Source organism: Carassius carassius, chromosome 1, assembly GCF_963082965.1.
Source record: "Carassius carassius chromosome 1, fCarCar2.1, whole genome shotgun sequence".
In the NCBI taxonomy this organism is placed as follows: Eukaryota; Metazoa; Chordata; class Actinopteri; order Cypriniformes; family Cyprinidae; genus Carassius; species Carassius carassius.
The window spans coordinates 21779883-21806980 of NC_081755.1; the positions used below are offsets into that span (position 1 = coordinate 21779883).

The window sequence follows — 27098 nt, forward strand, 5'->3', positions numbered from 1 at the left end:
AGCCATATCTGTTGAGCGCGTGAAGACAATGACCAATCAGCGTTTGAGAGTTTAACAATCTGCTCAACAGCTCTCAAATGTTTGAAGGAAATGGAAAATTATTAAAAATGTCAGTACTGTCTAGTACCAAACGCAGTACTTTTGACAACACTATGACGTTTATGCACTGAATTCACTTTTCTTTAAAGAGCAGGTCATATGGTATTTTTAAGTGTCCTAATATTTTGTTGGAGTCCCCTACAACCGGTTTAAATTCATCTAAAGTCAGAAAACATTGTAATTTTCTCAGAATATACATTTAATATTAGAATCCTTTGCCAATGATTTCGAAACGATTTGAGAGGGAGTCCTTGAGCCTCTATCATTGACAAAGCACCTTTACATAAAACAATAATATAGTGCTCCAATCCGTTCTTATAATAATGACATAAAATAAAAAAAACTTATGCAAGGGAATCGTCTCCACAGATAAAGTTTAACTGCCAAACTGTGAACACTTAAAACAATAATGGTGGGTACGTTAGCGGAGTGCTAACATGACTAACTGATGAAACAATTCAATTGTAAACCAAAATATGTCTAGTGCTAGATGCTCTGTCTTAACTTTTAACCAGAACTCAGAACAGCTGTATCACATGAGTACCAACCTAACCTAACTGCCCCCACATTAACCATATAACTGCCGGTGCATCAAAATACATAAATAGCCATTTCACTATAATTATAAAGTCTGTGTGCTACACTACATTCAGTGTCAGTCTACAAACCAGATTCCAGAAAAGTTGGGACACTGTACAAATTGTGAATAAAAACAGAATGTAATGATGTGGAAGTTTCTAATTTCAATATTTTATTCAGAATACAACATAGATGACATATCAAATCATTTTAAGGGAAAAATAAGTTGATTTTAAATTTCATGGCATCAATCTCAAAAAAGTTGGGACAAGGCCATGTTTACCACTGTGTGGGATCAACTCTTCTTTTTATAACCGTCTGCAAACATCTGGGGACTGAGTAGACAAGTTGCTCAAGTTTAGCAATAGGAATGTTGTCCCATTCTTGTCTAATACAGGCTTCTAGTTGCTCAACTGTCTTAGGTCTTCTTTGTCGCATCTTCCTCTTTATGATGCACCAAATGTTTTCTATGGGTGAAAGATCTGGACTGCTGGCTGGCCATTTCAGTACCTGGATCCTTCTTCTACGCAGCTATGATGTTGTAATTTATGCTGTATGTGGTCTGGCATTATCATGTTGGAAAATGCAAGGTCTTCCCTGAAAGAGACGACGTCTGGATGCAAGCATATGTTGTTCTAGAACTTGGATATACCTTTCAGCATTGATGGTGCCTTTCCAGATGTGTAAGCTGCCCATGACACACGCACTCATGCAACCCCATACCATCAGAGATGCAGGCTTCTGAACTGAGCGCTGATGACAACTTGGGTTGTCCTTGTCCTCTTTAGTCCGGATGACATGGCATCCCAGTTTTCCAAAAAGAACTTCAAATTTTCATTCGTCTGACCACAAAACAGTTTTCCACTTTGCCACAGTCCATTTTAAATGAGCCTTGGTCCAGAGAAAACGCCTGCGCTTCTGGATCACGTTTAGATATGGCTTATTTTTTGACCTATAGAGTTTTAGCCAGCAATGGCAAATGGCACGGTGGATTGTGTTCACCGACAATGTTTTCTGGAAGTATTCCTGAGCCCATGTTGTGATTTCCATTACAGTAGCATTCCTGTATGTGATGCACTGCCGTCTAAGGGCCCAAAGATCACAGGCATCCAGTATGGTTTTCCGGCCTTGACCCTTACGCACAGAGATTGTTCCAGATTCTCTGAGTCTTTGGATGATATTATGCACTGTAGATAATGATAACTTCAAACTCTTTGCAATTTTTCTCTCAGAAACTCCTTTCTGATATTGCTCCACTATTTTTCGCCGCAGCTTTGTAGGAATTGGTGATCCTCTGCCCATCTTGACTTCTGAGAGACACTGCCACACTGAGAGGCTCTTTTTATACCCAATCATGTTGCCAATTGACCTAATAAGTTTGGTCCAAATTGGTCCTCCTGCGGTTCCTTATATGTACATTTCACTTTTCCGGCCTCTTATTGCTGCCTGTCCCAACTTTTTTGGAATGTGTAGCTCTCATGAAATCCAAAATGAGCCAATATTTGGCATGACATGACATCGCATCCAAAATAAAAGTTTTTGTTCACATATTATATATGTGTACACTGTGTATATTTATTATGTATATATAAAAACACACACATGCATGTATATATACATAATAAATATACACAGTATACACATATATATTGTACATATCGCGATTAATCATTTGAAAGCACTAATATATATATATATATAATAGTATATATATATATTATAGTATTTATATATATATATATATATATATATATATATATATATATATATATATATATATATATATATATATATATGTATGTATGTATACTAATGCTGTTAAATTATTAATTGCGATTTATATATTTTAAATGTATAGATAATCTTTTTTAAATTACTGTATACTACATTATATATATATATATATATATATATATATATATATATATATATGCACACATATAAACAGAATTTATATTTACATACATATATATTTTTAAATAAAAGTAGATATCTATCTAACTGTCTCTCTCTCTCTCTCTCTCTCTCTCTATATATATATATATATATATATATATATATATGTATATATACTCTAAGTTTATTAAAAAAAGTTTGCATAATCTAAAAAGTACAACAATTTTAAATAATTTTAAAACCTCTTTTTGAAGGTTTATTAGATCCAAAAATAGGTAATAAGATAAGATAATAAAGATAATTTTTTGCTAATTTTTAAAACAAGAACGTGTGTTAGGAAACTAAAGTGGGTGAATTCAGATGACCCTACTGATGATACATTTTGACTTTTGAACATCACAAGGCCATGATCATGTTGCTTTTAATAATAACACACATCAGTGTGATGAATGCTTATCAAAAGGTCTCTCTCTGTCACTGTGCCTTTCAGATCCACAAATGCGATGCAGAGATAACCACACATTGCCTTGACAATGCCTGCTTGTTTGCTTTGAGTGTTGGGCAGTTTGCCTGCAGGACCTCTGTTTCTGACCTCACTCTTCACACACACACACACACACACACACACACACATCACAACAATGCCAATGGCCTGTATGTAGGTGGGCTGCCACAGAGGAAGGGGTGCCTTTGTCAACACATTTCCAGAACAGACCTCATTTTAGTGGGTTTTGTGTAAGAGTGTACAGAACAAACCGTTATGACCCACTTAGCATTGTGTGCCTCATGTGTCCTGAAATGTCCTTTTCGTCATGTGTAAATGAATTAAATGAACTTGAAAAACTTAATTTGCATTCACAAAACTTTTTGCATACTGAAAGAGGTCAGAAAAGACCATCTGCAAGTCTCTATAATGTTCTGGTCATTAGATGTAGAGCTCTTTTCAGTCAGTTTATTGTCTACCTAGAAAAAAAGAATTAAGAGGAAGAGTTTTACTAGCAGGACGGTAATGAAGTAAGACCTACAATATCTATAAAGCAACCTCATGCTGTAAAACTAAAGGAGAAGCACTATTCATTTACATTGTGTATTATAGTTAATTGTACTCAGATTTTGAATACGATTAATAGCCAATAACAGGATCATAGAAATCCCATTTATAATATTGATCATAATCGATGCAAACTGGATGTAGGTAATAATTTGATCGGCACAAACAGGCTTCGATCACTCTCACTTTCCTAATGAAACCATAAAACTAAAACCAGAGAGTGTGAAACGATAAATATAAAACCAGGAAGTGAGAAACATTAAAAATAAAACCAGACAGTGAGAAAAAAAAAGATATAAAACCAGAGAGTGTGAAAAATAAAAATAAAACCAGAGAGTGTGAAAAATAGACAGGTATTCCTTACAGATCATGATTCTCTCTGGTTCTGTTTTCTGTTACACGGTGAGGACAGTTACTTGCCACAAATTAAAACCTGTTTATTAACCAGAAAAGAGGCCAATTAAACTATAGACTATGTCCTCATTACACATTTTATTAGGGACAGTTTTTGCTTGGAAAAATCAGGTGGGTGTAAAATCTTGTTTCATTAATGCCTAATAAAAAAAATGTGTGAAGTACGTGTGTGTGTGTGTGTGTGTGTGTGTACTCCAATAATATATAAATACAAAGACACACATATGTACACGTGTGTACATTATATATATTAGTAACTTGCTATATATATATATATATATATATATATATATATATATAGCAAGTATATATACTTGCTCCTCTCATGTGTGGGGTCCCACAGGGCTCAGTCCTCGGCCCTCGGCCATTTCATTTCACTGTTATGCAGATGACAGTCAGATTTATGTACCTCTTAAAAAGAAAAATTATAACTCTGTTGGACAACTACTCGATTGTCTCGAAGACATAAAGGCCTGGATGGCTCTGAACTTTTTAAAGTTTAATGATAAAAAAACAGAAGTGATGGTTTTTGGAGGCACCATTAGGACCCTGCCTGTAGATCTGGGCTTCTTGGCACCCTATATTAAACCTAATATCACAAACCTAGGAGTTAAAGTGGCACACGTAAACATGAGCACATTTCCCCTATTTTAGCTTCATTACACTGGCTGCCTATTCAATTTAGGATCCATTTTAAAAATCTGTTATTTGCTTTTAAATCCCTAAATGGTCTTGCCCCGCCATACTGTACCTCTCTGAGCTTCTACACTCTTATAAACCCGTCCGCTCTCTCAGATCAGATGATCAGCTGCTCCTGACTGTGTCTAAAACTAAGCGTAAGCTCAGAGGGGACCTGAGTGTGCTGTGTCTGCCCCTGATCTGCCTTTGCATGTTAAACAGGCCTCTTCTTTATATGTTTTTAAAACCCTTCTTAAAACCCATCTTTTCTCTTTGGCTTTTGTAAGATGTCGACTTTATTTACTTGATTTAATTTGTTACTTTGAATGCTTTTATTGTGTGGTTATTAATGGTACATACAGTATGTTTATTTTTTCTGTACAGCACTTTGGTCAACTTTGGTTGTTGTAAAGTGCTTAACAAATAAAGTTGGTATAGTATGGTATATATAAAATGCCATATATGTAATAAATACAAAGATGTATATTTTTATAAATTATAAATATTCTTGTATATGTGTGTATAGTGTTTGTGTATTGCTTTATAGATTAAATTGTTTATCACTTAACTTTATTTGATTTCAAGTTTTAGTAATTTTGTTGTGTTTTGTTGTTTGAAAATATTTTTTAATGTTTAATTTTTACATTTTTGTGTTTATAGTTTTATTTATCACTGCTAATTGCTAGATATTTCTTAGTCTTATTTCTTAGTTTATTTAGTCTGAGTTATTTTTGTACTTTTAGTAGTTTATTATTTTAGTTCAACTTAAACCGCATGAGAATGAGAATTGTTGCTTTTGCCAAGTAACTTAAGTTAACATAATTTTAATAATTTATTTTCAGTTAATGTTTATTTTATTTTAAAAGTAGTTTTAGTCAACTACAACCACCCTGATAAACTCTAACTCTAACTAACATCTCGTAGTGTTCGGTAGATAATCCCTGCTCAGTGTGTAGGGAGCACTGCATAGGGACCCTTTGAATTGGGACACAGATGATACTGTGTAAATTTTTGCATTAGGACAAATTCAGATGAGCACAAGAGAATTGAGATCGTCCTCTGATGCTTTTATAGCACGCTAAACGTGACTTACTCACGACATTCAAAGCCCTTGAGACTTCTCAAACTGTTTGTGTGTTTGCTGCCATCATTCACCTTCACCGTGTCTCTCTCTTTCTCTGTGTGTGTGTGTGTGAGAGAGAGAGAGAGAGAGAGAGCCTGTCTCCTCAGCACAAATGTGTTCGTCCCACCCCTGGCTTTACTATAATCGTAGTGCCGAGCTAAGCAGAGTGAAAGCACAGGAAACAGCGGCCTGGCCCACAGCGCTCCATTCAGGGGGAGAGAGAGGCTCAATCCTGGCACTGAAAGCTCAGATTACACACAACATAAAGGGAGGCCTGTATCAGCAAGGGCACCATCACATTATACTAAAATCCTTCTCTGTTCTGTATGAGAGAGAGTAGAGAAAATAAACAAATGTCCGCATAGCTACTTTCAACTACGCAACAAACACATGACGGTGACGGGGAGCTACATTAGACGGCGCCTATTTATGCTTTAGCAAACTAGCGGTAATGTGAGGAGATCTGAACCAAGACCCTTATTAGAAGCCGAAGGAATGACTGAAGCGATGGTTGACGTGTTGTCTTTGACTAAAACATGCAGCCCTGGCTGACCTTTGACACTGCTGACCTGTGACCTGCTCTGTGTGGCTGATGCTAAAACGCCCTCGCAGCTCTAAACTTGCATGCATTTAGCATTGTCATCCAGCGGACTTGTGGTGCACTAATTACAGCAGCCTGAGGTTAAGGTTACTCAAGGACACAATGCTGGGAGTTCATGTAGCCTATCATCACTGGCAGGATTGCTTTATCTCTTTTCTTTAAACTATAAGAAAACTACAGGCTGTAAACCAGGGTTAAAAATCAACTGTTCTGCTCAAAATACTTTTCGGATTGGTTGATAAGATGATTAAAGGGATACTTCACTGCAAATAATAAAATGTTGCCCTGCTCTGTTAAGCAGTGGGAACTCCATTCCAGATCATTCTGTTCAATTCATCCCTGTATGTAACAGATGGAAACGATCCCCGAAGCAACAATAACATTGATCGAATTAACTGTTTCATCAATTCCAGTCTCGTCTAAAGAGCAAAACTCGCATGCATTGCTTCAGACAAATGCAGTACTTCCCTTCAAATCTCTCAAAGCCACTGAATAAAACCAAATGTCCAACACAGGAATAGACTGTGAGAATATATGAGGCTGTACACACAGACACACATACACACACACACACACACACACAGATGGCCGGGAGAGCAGGGTTTGTAGGAGGACACTGCTGTGATTTGCGGTTCACTGATGTGTCTTTGGCTTTAGCAGAGATGAGAGTCCAATCCATAGCTATTTATACTCACAGGCTGTATTTGACGGCTGACAGAGGTATGATTTGTGTGTTTCTATCTTAGGGAATGGACTGTCTAGTTGGGTCAAGGCCTGAGTTGGACGTGGGCAATGGAGGTTATGTCTGGCCTTATTAAGGAAAGGGTCGTTTGTGGCTCTGGGCAAAGTAGCACTCAATGGTAGAGTATCGAGCGTCGGGAATGAATCAACTGTACCCGTCCAAAATGGAGTTCCCAACACATAATCAAGAGGAGCTTGTTCATATAATCCAGCCGATCACATCAACAGAGGTGTGTAAACTTCCCCTTTTCTCTAAATTGTTTTCCACATGGCTCATATAAATCATGCAAACTCATGAATCACATGAACATGTGAATTAGTGTTTGAACACTCTGAATGAATTATGTTTGGAGTATCGACTGCCTATAAGCTCTGTCTTTGTCCTGTTTGAGAAGACAAGCAAAGGAAGGAAGATGTTTCCCCATACCACAGTATTATTATTATTATGATTATTATAATAAAACTATTTTTTTGCTAATTAAAACATTACTAAAACATATATTTTTAATACATTTTAATATGAGCTCCAATACTTATGATTTAATTATTTCCAGATCAAATGATCTGATCTATGCTAGATACATTGATTTAGATTTATCATTGATACTGAGATTCTTGAAAGTTATTTCCCAGGAGCTATGAAAGAGCAACCTCTGAGCAATGCCGTTCTTCTCTTGGTGGTATATTACTGGTCTACCGACATGTTCCAGCTTCACCAGGACAGTCTGCCAGGTCAAAACCAGGCCCACCACTGGTCCAGACAATCAATCATCAGCTATTTGACCAACTACTGGCTTTAAATGACAACTTAGGACCCGCTCACTCCGATATAAACAACCATCTACCATCATAATGTGGTTTTACCTATTTTTGGAGCACAGTTTTTATTTAAAAAATGCATGTTGGAAAACCTTGTTTGTCTTGGTTTATTATTATCTTTGGCCCACAAACCCCTGCTTCAACATGAGCCAGAGCTTTTCCCACTAATTATTCTCAATTTTTACATTGCATAACCTAACGGCTCAAAATAACGATTCTCCCACCTGTGCATAGAACAGGTTCTACCAGTCTGCATAATTAAACCTACAGCAGCTCCCTGGAGGCCTACAGAGTGCTCTAGTTGTGAATGTAGGTTCAGTGTTGTGGTTTAGGCTGTTCCTCTGTGTTTACACCCTCCCCTGCTAAAACCGGCAGTCCTGAGTGCTGACGTCGGCAGAAGCCAAGCTGTGACTGCAGCCAGTAAGTCACACCAGCTTCTAATAAAAATTGGCTAATAAAAAATGCCTCCAACCAGATAGGCTCATAGTATCCTCACCAACCACTACAAATTTAGCCATAGCTAAACACAGTCAAACAATTCTATGTGCATTTGACATGTATCTCACACTTAGTTTCATGCAGTTTCATTCAAAGGCATTTACAACTTGACAAATGTGCACATTTTCAAGGCCACCCACATAGAGACACAGAACATACATTGACACTTACACATCCTGTCATACACTTTCTGTCACACATGATAATTAGGCAAGGTGACACCCAACCTCATATCCTCTCTTACTTTTCTCACTCTCTTGAACACTTTTTCTCTCCAAGTCCTTATTAACAGAACTTGAGAGAGGAAAACCGCATGATTGAGAGAGGAAAATCATAAGTCTAGTGAGCTGTCAGCAGTACCTTTGAAATGTTCGAGTCAGTGGACTATTTGTGAGAACAAAGCATGCCTTAAGACCTATAAGCAAGAAAGTTAATTCCAAAAATACATTTCTTGTTGGCTTACAGATTTCTGCTTAATTTGTGGCACAAAACAGATCTGCAATTTTTTTTTAATTATTATAATTTTAAAAGAAATAAATAATGATAACAATAGCACTTTTGAAATGTGAGGTTCCTAAAAACTCATCCCCCGAAACCATCATAATTAACTGGTACCATATCAGCTTAAACCATGAACTAATCCATAATCAGGTGAAATAAAGAGTATATATAGCCTTAAAATGATGTATAGCCCTAGATCAGCCTCAAAAATGATCAAATATGATCTCAGATCATCTTAAAAAATGACCAAAATAAAAAATAGGCCAAAAGTTGAATATAACTGAGCGAGTATCAAACAACGACCGAAAATAATGAGTTCAGATCAACAACAATTATTAAGCATTTCTAAGCCTAGATCCACCTTACTAATGACCCATAACTGATCCCAGATCAGCCACACAAAAAAAAAAACAAGCCAAATGACCTCAGATCAGCCCTACAAATAGTGCAAACTAAACTTACTGTAGATAATCACTAATAATGACCCTTAACTGTTTCCAGATCAGCCCCAAAAAAAGTCAAAAGTGACCAATTAGGGCGAGATATTTATTATTTAATGACCCAATATCAACCTAGAACTCAGCCTATAATAATGACCTCAGATCAGCCCTGAACAAATGGTGCAAACTAAACTTAGATAATCACTAATAATGACCCTTAACTGTTCCCAGGCCGAAGAAATAAGTCAAAAGTAACCAAATAAAGCCTAAACAATGATTATTTCTAACCCAGTATTTGCATAGACCACAACCCATAATAATGACCTCAGATCAGCCTGAAAAAAAAATGCATTATTAACCCTAAATCAGCCTAGTTATGACCCCAGATCGACCCAAAAAGATGACCAAATAAGGACGAGCACTGACTATAACTCAACCTAGACCATGTCCCATAACAAAAAGCTTAGATCAGCCCTAAATAATCACGCATAACTCCCCCTAGACCAGCTCAAACCAAGAAGAGATGAAGTTCTTGGAGCGGCAGATTGCCGCTGAGCACAGGTCATATCATACACCCACTTCTGATTCTTCAAGGCCCGAGTTGCTTTGAACGACAAACTCAGACTTTCTGTTTGTATTCATGCCTCACATGAAACAGAATCATACTGAGTCCTTGAGCAGAGAAAAACAACAGAAAGCAACGTCTGTTTTAACTGCTCATCTCCATCAACACCTAAGGGAATTGACGTAATTGCAACAACAGATAGAACAAACAAGAACAAACAAGCACACAGTGAGTTCGGGGGAACCTGTCATGGCATTTGGGAAGCATGCCATCCATTCCCCACTAACGTGTTGTTGAAGACAGCAGCATCCACGCAGTTATGCAACACCTCCCACCACAGGCCGAGCACAACCTCCTACATTCATTCAGCGAGCTCGGGCTCCACGGGCTCCCATGGGTACAGCTAAATAAAATATTACAAGTGTTATGACGTTTACTCATGAATTGTAAAAAAATACAGGTTACACATTAGCAAAATGACAGAGTCAATGCAAATATCCATGCAATTCAAGGTTCTGGTTAAAGATTAAATGAAACAAACAGTAATTAATTTGAGATATGATTACTGATTATATAGTTCTTTTATAGCTTTATCTTCTAGTTTAATGTTTAAGCTGGCAGATGTCATGAGTTGAAGTCATTTGGGTTAATATTTATTGTATTATCGTGCTATATTTAGCAGTCAAAAACAATTTTATCAAGATCTCCTATCAGTTGTGCATGAATAAAATATGTTTTGTTTTGTAGATCAACATATTATAATTAGTCTATATATTGACTTACAGAATATTAACCCTATGATGCATACAGTAACACCTATCACAGCAGCGAAAGCTATTTTTAACCGTTAAGAGTGTGATGTTACATCCAAGCAACTATGGCAGGTTGATCTTTGACTTTCAGTCATAATTCTCTATGACTGTCCTCTTTATAAGTCTTTGGATTTTTTACTTACAGTATGACAACAAAAATTCAAAATTGGCTGACGAAAGTAGTGGTACAGCTATAATATACCTCTGAAATATCTACTATCAACCTTTTGCAGAATAGATGTGTAAATCTTTCCAAATACATTATTTTGAAACGGAAAGGTTTGGTAATGATCTTTGTTTTTGAAAGAAAAAATAAGCTATATCAGATTTGAATACAATAATTAATGCATCAAAGGTTTAAAGACACAATACATACAGTATATATTGTTTGTTCATCACTAAGTTTAATGCATTACCAAAGTGCCAAAGAAAAAATTGATTGGGAAAAACTTTTTTATTATTAATTATATCATCATATATTATATTATATATAAATATATATATATTTTTTTTTTTTTTATCTGAATGTGGTTTGTGTGTATCTTGTAGCAATACAAATGGCTTTAAAAGAAACCTGGTTGATGAAGTGTAGGGTGATGAGACATTTTTGTGACTTTTTGAAACCTCTAAAATACAAGGAATATGCAGGGACAAAAAAATGGACATCTGGTCACTCTAATGAGGTTCATTAATTAAACACAGACGCAAACATCTTTGCAAGTGAACCTGTGAGAAGCCTGAAGTCAAAGCCCTTCCTTCTTTGGAAAAAAAAATGAAAACAGAAAAGTCAGCAAGCTTGCTGCAGCAGTGCTGAGTTTCATTCTTGTGGCACTGGGAACGTCTCCCATCTGCACCACATAAGTGGAAGGCTTCAGTTCACACAACACCAGCCACTGTCACAGTGCTGTCTGAAAAAACAAGGAACACTTCTGCTCTCTGAGCCTCTGAATTACTGAAACGTACAGAGTTGTTTAAACTAGGCCAGTTTGATTCAGCAAAGGTAGCTCAAAGTAAATTATTAAAGGAGAAAGCTTGTGGAAGGATTCACACACTAACATCACAAAATGGGAAATTAAGAGTTTGAGAGTGATTCCCAAATTACATTCAGTGACCCTGAAAATCTAAAAATGGCTTTAGATTCAAATTTTTATAGAATTAGCTATGACATGAAGAAAACAAAACAAACTGTGTTTGGTCGCTTTACATGTTGATCACACAGTGTCTTCCTTTAAGTGAACATTTCTTGACCAAAAAAAGATGAACGTGTAACAGACTTATGCTGTTATTCCAGCTATGACAATGATACATATTAGTTTAAATAGTAAACAGAATAGTATTATTAATAATTTTAGTATATACTCTAATATATACATTACCTGTTAAAACTCTATTCAGCAAAGTCCCATTAAATTGATCAAAGTGACTAAAGATATTTATAAGACTTCAAGTAAATGCTGATGTTTCATAAAATAGTTCTGAAACAAAGTTTTTACAAGCATATGAAACAGCACAACTGTTTTCAACATTTATAATAATAAGAAGAATGAATCTTAAGCATTAAATCAGTGTATTAGAATAATTTCTAAAGGACAATGAAGACTGAAGCAGTGATGCTGAAAATTCAGATTTGCATCACAGGAAAAAATTATATTTTAAAATATATTCAAATAGAAATAAGTTATTTTCAATTGTAATAATACTTCATAATATTTTAATATTTTTCTGTATTTTTAAATAAATAAATGAAGCATTGGTAAGCATTACAAGAAAAAAAGTTTTAAACTTTTGTTTTACATTTTCTATATGTATTAATATCTATGTGATTCCCTTCAGTGACTAAGCACTCACATTTCCCATCATCCCCCACTGTTTCGTCACCCATAACCTGTCAGGCCTCCGCCTCCTCCAAGGACAGAGGCTGAGGTATTCCCAATCTGTCGCTATCCTCTTCCCCTAGCGTTCAGTGATAAACAGCGAGTGTAATCGTATCTTCTGCTGCCACCCTGAAGCCTGCACCTGTCTCAACGTGGTGCAACTCATCTCTCTGACTCACTGAGTTGGCAAAGTTCAGAGCTGCTGCACTGAAAGGGAGCTGCCAAGCTTAACACCTACACAAGGCCATGCATGAAGACACCCTCCGAGGGCTTTATTTTCCTGACCTCCACTTAGACAAATAAGCCAGGCAAGCCGCCTATTTTATTCTGAGTTTTGAGGCTATATGAAGATGTTGATATTCTGGTAAAAGGTGGTAGCTTTAACAGTTGAGAGCAAGAGTGCAAATTTGCAAATGAGGTCTAAAATTTTTTGTAAGCTAATTACTTAAACCATATTTGGAAGAAGAATTTGTTATGTTTTTTTGCAGGGATGCAATAGAATATCCATTTTTTGGTCCTTAGAAGAACCTTTCAGTGAACAGAACTTAGGGTGAAGAACATTTAAAGGATTCAAAGGACTTACCGTCAGATAATCCAAAATATAGATGAGTTTGTTTCTTCATCAGACCAAATTTGGAGAAATGTAGCATTTCATCACTTGCTCATCAATGGATCCTCTGCAGTGAATGGGTGCCGTCAGAATGAGAGTCCCAACAGCTGATGAAAACATCACAATAATCCACAAGTAATCCCACATCACTCCAGTCCATCAGTTATCATCTTGTGAAGCAAAAAGCTGCATTTTTGTAAGAAACAAATTCTCTATTAAGCGTTCTAACTTTAAACCATAATTCTGGCTAAAATACCTGTCCCTAATTCATAATGATGTTTTATCCAGTGAAAATGTCCATAGCCTGTTGCCCTCTCACATCGAAATCCACCAGCATATTTGTTTAAAATAAGTGTTCTCCTTGTAAACAGTGCTTGACCTGTGCATATTTCTCTCCTGAATCAGACAAGGCAACTTTATCCATGGAGAAAGCAATGTTGTAGATAGAGGACTCTAAAACCTCTTTAAGATGGATTTGTTCATTAGAAACATGCAGCTTTTCACTTCATAAAAAATGATGCACTCGAATCTTGTGGATTACTTGTGGATTATTGTGATATTTTTTATCATCTGTTTGGACTCTCATTCTGATGGCACCCATTCACTGCAGAGGATCCACTAATGAGCAAGTGATGCTAATCCAAACTCCACTACTACCTGGATGGCCTGAGGGTGAGTAAATATTCACCAAACTTTTATTTTTGGCTAAACTATCCCTTTAATAATCTTAAGAACCTTTCCTCACTATAAAGAACCTTTCGTGGAATAGAAAGGTTCCATGGATGTTAAAGCTTCTTTATATAACCACAGATACCAACAAACAACCTTTAATTCTTTTCTTGTGAAAACAGCATTTGTGAACAAATTAATAAAAGTGCTGCTATGTTTTGTTCTCATTCCCATTTCTTTCACAGACAGCCTCACAATGTATATTTCATTTAGTTGTAAGACTCAAAAAGCTTGCTCTATTAGACACCGACATTATGCAAAAAAGGGAGGGTGACAAAATCTACCAAAGAAAGTGAGGTTGTGGGTTAACTCATCTGCGAATTCCCTCCTCAATTCACTTAGCTCAATCAACTTAATTAGAGCTCTAAATATAGATTCGTTTTGCTTACTGGAATCAGAAGAGCTGTTAAATGCTTAGACCAGCTAGCTGACATAAATCGAATCGAGGAACTGCAATAACAATACTGCAAAACATAGCTCAGCCTTCACATAGTTCTGCTGTAGCATCATGGAAGAATTCAAAACAGATTCAAATGTTCATCTTCAAAAGATACAAATATATGAACTTGTTTTTGCTTAACAATCCCCGGTTAGTCTGGTTAGTCTTTCTCTTTGTGAAGGTTTAGTGAATGCTTGTGGTTTAGGGGGCAACTAGTATAAAAACAACCTGGATTTATTTAAATATCAACCTCTAATAAGTAAACAAAGCTCCTCTATTTTTCTGAAAGGGCATGGCGCTCGCCACAAGGTCACAGTTCAATTCCCAGGGAATACATATACTCAAAAAATGCTTAAATTATTTGGATAAAAGCATCTTGCAAATGGATAAATGCAGTTCATGACTATAAGAATAAATGCTGATCTGAACGCTACACTGGATACTTACATTATGGAACCCCATTTATGGAAATGCACTCTTGCATCTGGAGAAGACAACATTTTCTTAAGCAGACTGAAAACGAGAACAGTAAAACAGTAATCCTGTACCATGTACGAGTAATTTTCAGTTTGTAATGAGAGCAGTGAATGAGTAGAGATAGAAAATGAAGATATGAATAAAAAGCTTAAGACCAAGAGTATAATTTCAAGCATTTTAATACAAACTTAATAAACTATCAGTACCTCTTTACATGTTAGACACTGACTCCAAATACTTTGTTATACTATTTGTTTTTGTCAAGTATTGCACAATGTTGGTACAAAATTAATATACGATTACATTTTGTCCATAGTATAGCAAAAATCTTTGAACTCTTAACAGAAAATACAACTCTTATTTTTTTTTCTCTCTTTTTTTCCCCCCAAAGAGCAAATATTTTTAAATCCCAACACAATGGAATATTCTGTACATAGTCTTTAGAATAGCTGATGTTTTTAAAGATGGATTTCATTTTACAATTTCAATAAAAAAAAATTATAACAAAAGCTGCTGCAGCCATCACAGATCACTGGAGTAGTAAAAAGATATAAATGCAATATGTCGTAGAAACAATATATACTCTGATATTTTACAAACTTTCTACTAAATTAATTATACAGTTAGAAAAAAGACCAGGAAATCCCTCATTCAGCATTCAGGCCAATCCTCGGAAATTGGCTGTGTAGCTATACCTTGAATACTATTAGAGGCCTTGATTTGTAGTTTTCTTCTTCATAAAGATATCTTAAAACAGTCAGTAAAAATAATTTTGTGCTTGGTTGGCAAAAGAAAACAACTTAAAACAATATGAGTTTAGATAACTAAGCTTGATTGTACAACAAGCTTAATCGTAAAAAGAATAACAAAAATACTCAAGGGAACAACATGGTTCACCCTCGGGCTCATCGTTTGACTTATTCACTGGGACTTTACAGTTGAAGTGTTGCTTTGCGAATTTCTTTTAGTTTTTTCCATTTATTGGGGATTTTCCAAACGTGAGCTTTCCACCGTCCCATCACATATCTCTGGTCATTAGTAGTATTCTCGTTTTCTAGTTGGCCATCACTGGCTGGAATTGCTGGTTAGAATACTGCATGTTGCTCAAGCTGAAACTCAGACTGTCCATGAGGGACTTCTCATTAAGGCCCCCATAGGCTGCAAACACGTCAAAGGCATTATTGTACGGGAGAGGGCTGAGATTGAGGGACGTTTCCCCGGGGAACATTGCACTTGGGCTGCCCTGCCCCTGGAGATTGGGGAATACAAACTCCTTGGCGTTGGGAGACAGGGCAGAGGGCTTCTGCGGTTGACCGCCCAAGCCGACACCATAGAGAGAATGCATTGATGTGGACATGGCTTTCTGTTTCAGGAGGTTGTTTACATTCAGGCCCAGGTTGGTGGGGGAGTTTCGGGTCACCTTGTTGGCGTTCCGCCCATTGCTTTTCATTTTCGTGGAACCGAATTTGGTGGCGGCGAAGCTGGCAGTGGTAAAGGTTAAATGTTGCGTGGAACGGCGCATGAAGGTAGGGCTGACCGCTGCCGACTGGCCGAACGGTGGGGACGGGGAACTGGAGGTGGGGGACATGCCTAGGGGTTCGCTAATGGGCATGAAGACCTGGGCCTCTGGGTTAAAGCTGTTCTTGATCTCCTTGTCCAACTCCAGCCCATTCTCATTACTGTCATCCACATAGAGCACCTTGACGGGTCCCTTCTCCCCAATCTGATAAGACACCTCGAAAGGATCAATCCAGACACTGAGGTCCTGAGGCAGGTTGTTGCGGACATCCTCAATGTCCAACCCACTTTCTTTGGCGGCTTTCTCTACAACTGGGTCCACTTTCTCCCCGACATGTATACACCTGAATCCAGACCCTTTGTATGGCTTGTCCGGGTACCAATGACCCTCGTATTTCTTTTTCAGCTGTCGCTCCAACTCCTCTCCGAAAATGTTGACACGTCGCCTGGGCAGCTTATTGTACAAGTACGAAATGATGAAGTTGAGTGCCACTTGGATTTCAAGCTGCATAGCTGCTGTGCTGCCCTGGAGTATCACCACCGTTGGCTGTTTGAATTTGTGTATTGTGTTGTAAGCCACCAGAGGGCAAGGCTCGGCTGGAGCCAGGCAAATAAACAGAAACTGGGTGGGGGGGAAATGGTTCAAAACAAAGTGCTGGTTGCAGAGGGAACGTCTCAGTCCACAAACGGCTGATTCGGTTCCTGGAGAGAAGAAAAAAAACAAATAGCGTGAATAACTCCAGCTCATTATTCTCAGCTGGAAATCTGCCAGTTTTCGTAAAGTGCCCCTATTATGGATTTTTGAAAATTACCTATCATGCAGTGTCTAACACAGCTCTAAGTGAATGTAAACATCCAGCAAAGTATAAATCTGAAAGTGCACCGTGTATTAAGTTATTGTCTCTCAAAAGAAAGGGTCAAATCTGAATCATTGAAACAAGTTGTTTTTAAAACGAATCCCAAGACACTTCATGTTGAAGTCAAAATGAAACATTAGCATATTTACCGCCCACTTGTTGGTCTTTTCGTATTGGTCTGAATGAAAAAGCAAATTCATTCTTTGGCACTAGATGCCACTTTTAGAGCAATAAAAATTGTGGTTTCTATGGCAATGCTGTACACAATGCTAGCAGCACTGCTCTCACAAACACCGCTTTATCAGGCATAATGAAATGAGGCCAATTGGACCGATCACCCCAGATTATAGTCACGCAAAAGAGGGGTTTAGAAAAATGAATCATTAAACAAATAGTTTGGGAGTCATTGAGGAAACAAGGTCAAACATAAATGCATATTATAAAACAATAAAAGTGTTTTTTGACCTTGCATGCATCTCAACCCATTGGTGGGGCCTACCAAACCCAAAATATGAACCTTTCATTACCCATAATAGGGGCACTTCAATAGAGAGTTCATTAGAATAACATGAATGTTTTGATAAAACAGCTTGCGCATTCGTAGTCTTGCGAAAATTGACCATAGTTTTACTACAAATAAAGTTCAAACCAGGAAACCATGGTTAAGCTCGTTAAACCAAAGTAACCACAAATTAACAGTGGTGTTGCAACACTAAACATAGTTAAAAAAAAAAAAAAAAACTTGGTTATTACTACAATTTTACTATAATAAAACCATGGTTAATTTTCGCTTGTGAGCACTAGATTTTACACAAGCACACAAACAATCCTAAACCTCAGTGCACTGGTTGAATACGTACTTCCTTCCACTCTATTTTCAATTCAAGACAACACCTTGTGTCGAGTATATATTTCCACTAAGCTAGTTCTATAATTGCAGTTTACCATTCTAGGAAGAATGCACTGGGACTCGCGGAGCTGATAGAGTTACGTAATAACTAACTTGCCCTGACTAGACCCTGCACTGTAACCAACTGTAACCAATCTCCTGCTGTCGTCATAATCAAACTTTGTCTCGAGCTCGTCACGTAAGTCTGTAAAATAGAGAGTTTCGTGTGGAAATCCGACACAAGAATGCGAGACTTTAATAATTAAACCTAAATGTGTCACGAGGAGAAATGAAAACCAGTCAGCACACGCACATATCGATACGGTCGTCGATGAAGCGAATAGAAATAATAATGCGCTTGAATGTTAAACCAAACTGATATAGTTCGCTTTACGCATTGATTAGCAAATATAAAAGGAGACAGTGTTTGGTTTGTACATTTAAAGCGAGTATAGGACGTCTGAGATCGTATCGTCGCACCCACCCAGTTCACAGGGAAGATTAAAGCGCACGCGAGGACACAATGTACAGTTTAAAAACAGATACATTTATGCTATATTACTAATGCGTGCATGAAATGCACCATATAGAGGTATACATTAAAGAACAGAGACCAGTATATGCTGTGGCTATCCTGTGCAATTCGACTAGGATGTGCTGACAAATTGAATGTAACCTATATCATATTCTATGGTATTTGATCACTTGCACTGCTATGTAACTGTATGGCTTCTGTTGCAAGAAGGTATTTTGCCATAGTTGGCAATCCCTCCGAGCTCCTAAAGTCTACAGCCCACGACTGACGCAGCAAGCTGCCTTCATTTAAATTCTCTTAAGGTTTCAGTAAACTATTACAGACAACGCTCTGCAATAACCATAATACAGCGAGTAATACTTTACAAACTGGAGTAATCACGAAAATGACAATGCCATACAAAGAAATGAAATACTTACTTGAGTTTACAAAATGACGATGTTCAGTAGTTGCAGTAGCCTTAACTAGTGCAAATAGAAAAATTCAGATATAAATACTGTCTTCACATTAACATAAAGGTATTCCAGTTGGTACACTTGAAATGTTTTATTTTTATTTATTTATTTTTCTTCTTCTTCTTCTTCTTCTTCTTAGCTTGCTCCGTTATCTGTAAGGTATTTGCTGTTTCACCTTCCCAAAAAGCTCCTCTCCACCCCTTCTATCTGGGTGTTTTACGATTTCGTCCTCGGCTGCTGTCATCCTCCTCTATTTATAGTTTTCCTCCGCCACGGACACGCGGTGGGCGGGGACGCGCTTCCAAAGGTCACAACAAAACGAATATCGAATCCACGGAATATGATTGGTCAGGCTTGAGCGAGAGGCGGGTCCTACTCCTGACGTCCTTCAAGCCCATTGGCTCATTTGACCATCGAGCAGAGAAGAGGAAGGATTTAATACATTTTACATTTAATACGTTGAGCCCGTCATAGAGGCTCTTGACGTCAGGCGTTACCTAGTACCACAAAAAAGACAGGCTATTCATGGAGGTATCGTATATCATTTCCATGTTCATATTTCGCAAACATGACTGTTAAAGCCACATTTATGCCCCTAAGTAGATCAAATGACTGAATAAATATAAAGGCTAAGTAGTGAGCAGACATGGCAGAAGACCATAGCTTTGGTACAACCTTAGCTAATCTGTTTATCACTGTTTTGTATTATCAAACGCGCAAACGCTGCAATTGTGCTGGGGGAATTAGAAAATGAATAAATTGAAACTAAATGTCATCAAAACGCCAAGCTGATATGTTTTGAAGCAAAAAGGCCCTACCAAAGGGAGTTTTCTTTTTATCCACAAGACTTGCATCTCATACATTTACACCAATGATTTGTGAGTACACACGTAAAGAATAACAAACACTAATATTAAGCATGAAACTGCTTGATAAAAAAAAAATCGTTTTTGATTGGCTGCAAAAAATCCTACTTGTGTGAATGTCGTATCCGTATCGGAATTTAAAGTGACAACTATATATGTTTATAATATCTTGGAATAAATAACAACTGCATATATATTTGATGACAATGATGACTGTAATCATGTAACTGTAGGACTGGGGGGGGGGGGGGGGGGTAACCGGGTTAAATTATTTTAGCCCTTGTGATGTGCTGAAAGCCCTTTACCTAATTTGATGTTATTGGCCAAAAATTTCCAGCCTTTTAAAAATCTCTAATTATGCTATATTAATTACCAAATCTTGGTTTCAATCTTTTTGTCAACACCATTATTTGTGGATAATTGTGGCAGTGTTTACTCAAAAACTGTGGTACATAAGCTCAGATCAATGAGGTCAGTGATCAGTCAGGTCTAAAAAGAAATATAAAATCTGTGGTAAGTGAAAGAAAATAAGTCGATAAAAAGATTGAATTGAGTATTTGGTAATGGCTAGAAATTTATAAGCATTTATTTGTAGGCCGGTCATTTTTACCTACAAGGTAAAAACAATCCTAAAAAAAAACTTACTCTGTTTGAGCAAAATAGCGTTAATGAGAAATTAGTTCAACTTAATTTAAATCATTTTGATGCTATTTTATCCATGGACTTTTTAATGCAGTGCAACTAATTTAGTTGACGTCACTGTTAGCTCATGGGTGCAATTCAAATAAGGATCACACATCACATTATTATCTGCCCGGGCAACCAGTCCTAATGATGGGGATATGATGGGACAAGAGAAGACCTTGGGTATGACTGAGTTAGATATCACTCTGACCGTGCACTCCCTGTTATTTATACAGCAAACAACCTACCAAAAGCCAGTCATGTGTTTGTCTGTCCAGTGGATTGTAGTATGAAAGGCCACACAGATAAAGATTCACATGTGCCTGTCACTGTTTTATTGTACTTTGGTGTTAGAAGCTACCTTCCACAGCAAATGGCTCCAAACTTCAAATGATATGTAAATTAGTTCACAACTGCCTTATTGTCTTCACTCTTTGTACTGTCAGTTTTAGAGCTCCTGTTCATACAGTTATATTCGACTATCTTTCTATATATTAATGCGATTAACTTTGAAGATACAGCAAAGGCTGCAAAGAGTGATTTATATTTCGAAAATAAATCTACGAATCTACTGTATCTGTCTTTCTATCTTTCTCTCTGTTTTTCTCTCTGTCTGTCTGTCTGTCTTTCTGTCTATCTGTGTTTATGTCTGTCTGTCTGTCTTTCTCTCTGTCTTTCTCTCTGTCTGTCTTTCTGTCTGTCTGTCTGTCTGTCTTTCTATCTGTCTGTCTGTCTTTCTCTCTGTCTGTCTTTCTGTCTGTCTGTCTGTCTGTCTGTCTGTCTGTCTGTCTTTCTATCTATCTGTCTGTCTGTCTGTCTGTCTGTCTTTCTATCTGTCTGTCTGTCTTTCTCTCTGTCTGTCTTTCTGTCTGTCTGTCTGTCTGTCTGTCTGTCTGTCTGTCTGTCTGTCTGTCTTTCTATCTATCTATCTGTCTGTCTGTCTGTCTGTCTGTCTTTCTCTCTGTCTGTCTTTCTGTCTGTCTGTCTGTCTGTCTGTCTATCTATCTATCTATCTATCTATCTATCTATCTATCTATCTATCTATCTATCTGTCTGTCTGTCTGTCTGTCTGTCTGTCTTTCTATCTGTCTATCTGTCTGGTCAGGATCCGTGTCTGCTTCTTGTCTCTGACACTCTGAAGATAATCTTCTAATGCATAATTAGATTTTAGAGTTCGATAGATTTGTAATTTACTTTGTGTTTTAGTTTCTTGATCCCAATGTTCCAGATATGTATCTTTAGATTGTTTGATAATTTGATTTATTTTGATGTTCGGGTGAGAAGCATTGCTGGTTTGAGACTGGTTAGTGTTAGCAGAGTTAGTCAGGTTAGTAAGTCTCAGATCTAGCTGACTGAGTGGACTCCTTTCAGGGTTCAGTTCTTGAGTTTTTTATTGCTTTACAGTTTTTCTCAGTCGCTTTGGTACATTTCTCGAATCAAACTCACAATTTGAAAAAACAGTAAGTGCATTTCTCAAAACAACTCGTACAAATAGCAAAACACCATGGATTACCTGCAAAAGCCAGTCTCTTGCTCAAAATCCTTAGTTAATCGCTCAAAAATAAATATCTGTGTCAATGAACATATCAGTGCCATCGAATGACAAGTCATTGTGTCATAGTTTACGGATAAGACAGTCAAATTGCTTAGTCATGTTGTCAATATAACAGCGTACTCTGGAGGGATGTTATTGTAAACCATGGCAACATTTTGGATGACAGTTACTGCATTTAACAGTATGCCATATGCTTATGTATGCCATATATCCATTTCAAAAGTAGAAATTTACACATTACTGTATGAGGGATATTGGTTGAAAGAGACTGGATAGAATTCCCAGTTACACTTTTACTAGTGGTCTGTCCCAAAAAATTATAATAAAAAAAAAAAAATGTCACTGTGATATAGAAACGGAAAAATAAATATGGCCACAAAGATGAAAATAAGTCCATTTTCAGAATGTTTAACTCTTTTGTTGTCCTCTGTCTATACAGTAAGATTGATGAGATGAACTTTTGAGCTATTTCAGAGAAATGGTTTCTCATTGGTTTATCATCTACATTCTCTTCATTAGTAAAGATTCACTTGCACAATTCATGACAAATTTACAAAAAGTCTAATAATAATGTGTAAAAAAAAAGTGTGCTTGGCAGTTTATGACAACTAGATTAACCATTTTGCATTTAATGACTTATACGATGAACTAAAGACCCGATGTTTTGGGGAGTAAGACTATTGCACAGAAAACTATATAATACATTTTGAGCAACATTACATTAGCAACTGATAATGTAGGAAACAACAGAGAATTGTACATAATCATTTGCATGGATGTACCAAAGCATTTGCAACTTGTTCAAAGAAATGAGAAACTGATTTTTTTTGATGTGCACAAGTGACACAATGATGTGAGAATTGAACAGGTAGTTTTGAGAATTTCAATTCTGATCTGAGAAATGTACCAAAGTGACGGAGAAAAACTGTAAAATGTAGATATTATGTGGGACTTGATTTAAGATGCATACAGAATTTGAGGGATCTTTTGTGCATGTTAATTTTAGAATCATTTTGCTGAATTCTGTGTGTAGGGCTTCTGTTGGATGTCTATCCCATCTAGTGTAGCTCTGAGTGGATCCCAAACCTCACTTCCATACAGCGCTATGGGCTGAATCACACTATCAAAGATTTTACACCAAATTAGAAGCGTTATTTTAATATTTTGGAATTTTTTCTTAATGGCATATAGAGCTCTTCGAGCTTTATCTTTGAGAGCATTCACTGCCGAACTGAAACTCCCCAATGCATTGAGGATCAGGCCAAGGTAAGTGTCCTGCATCGTGTGTTCTAGGGCCTTGCTGCCTAGACTGAACTGGTATCTGTGTTCCTGACATCTGGGCCTTTTCTGAAAGACCATGATGTTGGTTGGTCTTTTTGAGGTTTACTGCCAGGGCCCAGTTCTGGCAGTAGTTGGCCAGCAGGTCCAGGTGCTGCTGTAGTCTAGGGCTGTCAACGAATATTCTAAATTCGAATATGTATTCGAATAGTTTTAAAAAAACGAATTTTGAAGGTGAAAATTAATATTCGAATAAAAAAAAAATGTGGAAAAAAAGGCCCGTGGTAGTAGAGGCGTGGTTGTCTGCTTTGCGAGTGGGCGCGCTAGCGCACCTGAGGGTTCAGGGACAGGTCACAGCCTCACAGGAGTCGCACTGTCTGGCACAGCATCACTGCTGAAAGTTGACGCGTCTTCATGGAAGATGCCAGCAAGTGCAGAGCCCAACTCGACCGCAGCAGAGAAAATGAGTTAAAATTGTTGACCCGCGAGATAAAGTTGTATGCAAGCTATTTAAGATACAGTTAGCATACCATTCGACCACTAGCAACATGAGGTCACATCTCAAAAATGTGCACCCAAATGAGCATGGCATAATGTGTGGAACTCCAGCTAAACAGTCACGTCTTGACACTTAACGTTACTTTGCATCGCTCACCGCAAGAACTTTGTCTGCAACATGACAAGAGGCCATAACGGATAAAATAATTTTGTTCATTTGTAAGGACATGAGACCGATCAGTATCGCGGATGAGGGGAGTTCTGTCAAGCAATGGATCCGAGGTTTGATTATTTATCGTTTCATGTCAAGGAAAAGTTCCATGTTTACCACAGCACAGCTCGCTCGGAGCATTCAATGTCAGTTCTATATGCTGTAAAACTTCAATTAATATTAATAATATTTGTTTCAATCACTGAATGAAGCCTGCTATATTTGGGACAACAGTCGCGACCTTAAATTGCTTGCACAAAAATGTGTTTGTTCATTTAAACCATTATGCACAGAGAATGTGAGGGTGAGAGAGAGCGTGAGGTCTGCAGTCTTGGCCATTTAGTTGATTTCCTTGTTTTTGTGTAGGTAATACGTTGTCAAATATGTTTAAACTTAAATAGACTATTTATACAAGTAGTTATGTCTCTTTGTATTATTTTTATTATTTATTATTTTTTAGAGGGAATATTCGAACGTCAAGTTTGAGCAATTTTGACAGCCCTACTGTAGTCCCTGTGTGGTTGGTGATAGCAGCACCAGATCATCTGCGTACAACAAAATCTTGATGTTTTTGTCTTGTAGAGAGAGTCCAGGGGCTGCAGACTTTTCCAACTGCACCGCCAATTCATGAATGTAAATGTTGAACAGTGTTGGACTCAGGCTACAGCCCTGCCGCACTCCTCTTTTCTGGGTGAAGAATTCAGTTTGTTGCCAATTTGTTGTTTGAATACATTGATTTTACAAAGTCAAAAACTTTACCCCCTATACCACTTTGTAAAAGCTTGTAATATAGTCAGTTCTGCCAAATATAATGCTTTTTTGAAATTGACAAAGCGTGCAAATATTTTTCCATTTTTGGTTGGTTTTATGTGTTTATTGATTAGGGTATGTAGGGTGCAAATGTGGTCAGTTGTTCTGTGATTTGGAAGGAAGCCAATCTGATTTGGGCTTAGGACATTGTGGTCATTAAGGAACTTTACCATTCTACGGTTTTAAATACTGCCAAATAACTTCCCCAGATTACTGCTTACACAAATGCCTCTGAAATTATTAGGGTCCTTGGCTCCAGATGTCAGGAAAGCAGCCTGAACTAAGTACAGTGTTGAATAATTTGATCTGTCTGTCTGTCTATCTATCTGTCTGTCTGTCTGTCTGTCTATAGGGCAGCATGTTCAAAACCCCAGGCTGCTATACCTGTTTTCTGTGTTGTGTTCTAGATCTGGGAATTTTATGCTTGTAATCTTCCACCTGCACCTTATATGCAATAAATGTTATTATTGACGCGGAACTGTACACTGTATCACAATAAGAACAGTGCTCATGTGTTTCTGTGCCTAATGGCCTGTGATTTTTCTGCCCCACTGCAGCTAGGAGAAAAGCAGCCTAATTTCCTGGGAAAAGCAAAGCCGAATTCTGTTCCCTGATTGGACGCACCACTGGTTTTTCATATGAGTGTCACGGGTAAACATACTCGCACGCATTTACAGAAAGCATACAGTATGCCCATGCAACTTTTAACTCTCTCCCTCTCTTAGAAACCGGTCTTAGATGAAGAACTTATGACATTGCGAGTGCTACGGCTTAACGTGGAGTTCAGAGGCGGGTTTGCACAACAAACAGATGTTCTTTGATGTCAGCTGCAGTGAGGGGGAGGCAAAAAATGGGAACGCTAAAAAGAAGTAGGAGGAAGGTGTGAGAACTCTAATCACCATGCATCGCTCAGAAAGAAATCTATTGTATCTCTTAGCTCAAACACTGGTTTGTATTCACCATAACCTTGCCCATTATACAATGTAAAATTCACTTGATTTGTTATATCACTAAGAATTTATTCAAATTGTTTTGAACAGTGTATTGCCTTGGCATTTCTTTTAGGATTACAAAGCTGACAGTGACCTGTTACGCTGACCTTATCTTCTCTTTAAATAGGCTTTGAGTCACAGTTACAACGCCGGCTCACTGATCCAGAGAAGCTAAATTACACCGGCTGTCAACCAAACCTACGTAGAGCTCCGTTCAGGCTTGTAATAAATTATGTAAAAGAGCCTAACAGCAAGAAAATGACCGTGCCATTTACTGTCACTTCAGAGAATTTGTATTATGACATTTCACGAACGCTTGGCCAATTATACTGGATAGATCTATTGCATAAACTAAATAATAGTTTCTCCACTCCAGCTATCTGACTTAGTTATTCATTAAACCACCCACATCACAAGTGCACAGTACGGCTCATGACATGTACTCCATGAACAGCTCATTTAGGTTAGAGTGTGTGTGTCAGCACTGTGTATAAGTTATAGGCCCACATGCCTACAAAACCAGTAGTATTTTCCAAAACACATAACATATCTTCACAATTTATTTCCACTGCAGTCAACCCAGTGTAAAAGAGTACTGGTGTTTGTTATGTTATCATATTACAACAAATCTATGTAATATCTATATTTTTACCATTTGAAACAAATTCATGTTTATCTGTTGACCGCATGATTCATTTTAAATTTGAATCACTAAGAATTTATTTGAAAATTGATCACTAAGAATTTGTATTACTAATATATTTCAAATACATATCCACAATTTTAATTCAGAAATGCACCTTATCAGCCACCTCTCTGAATCTTTTGAGGTGCTATCCTAGACCTTTTACACTACTACAAATATAGGATGGAAAAATGTATCACACCTTTCAGTTTAGCCTAAGATCATAACAGGATATAGATGCACGCTGTTTAATGTCTCTCTAGTTCAGACTCATTTCCAATACTAACAGATGTTGCCCAACAGTTTCAACTGAAATACT

General features: G+C 37.3%; 1 protein-coding gene and 1 long non-coding RNA gene across 2 annotated transcripts; one reads left to right on the top strand and one right to left on the bottom strand.

Annotated features, from left to right (window-relative positions):
• Positions 1 to 15109: 15109 nt before the first annotated feature.
• LOC132141545 (protein Tob1-like) lies at positions 15110 to 19432 on the bottom strand. Its single transcript, XM_059551139.1, has 2 exons — positions 19165 to 19432; positions 15110 to 17166 (listed from the first exon to the last, which is right to left on the bottom strand). Exon 2 carries the CDS (start codon positions 16973 to 16975, stop codon positions 16001 to 16003), a length of 975 nt encoding a protein of 324 aa, XP_059407122.1. The 5' UTR covers positions 16976 to 17166; positions 19165 to 19432; the 3' UTR covers positions 15110 to 16000.
• Positions 19433 to 19667: 235 nt separating this feature from the next.
• On the top strand, positions 19668 to 26817 carry LOC132141551 (uncharacterized). The gene is made up of 4 exons (XR_009433902.1): positions 19668 to 19731; positions 25660 to 25753; positions 25828 to 26050; positions 26222 to 26817. It is a non-coding gene; the product is annotated as an uncharacterized LOC132141551 (long non-coding RNA).
• Positions 26818 to 27098: the final 281 nt, after the last annotated feature.

Excerpts from the sequence above, each read along its gene's own strand:
- LOC132141545 (XM_059551139.1), bottom strand. The coding sequence starts at position 16,975 with ATGCAGCTTGAAATCCAAGTGGCACTCAACTTCATCATTTCGTACTTG.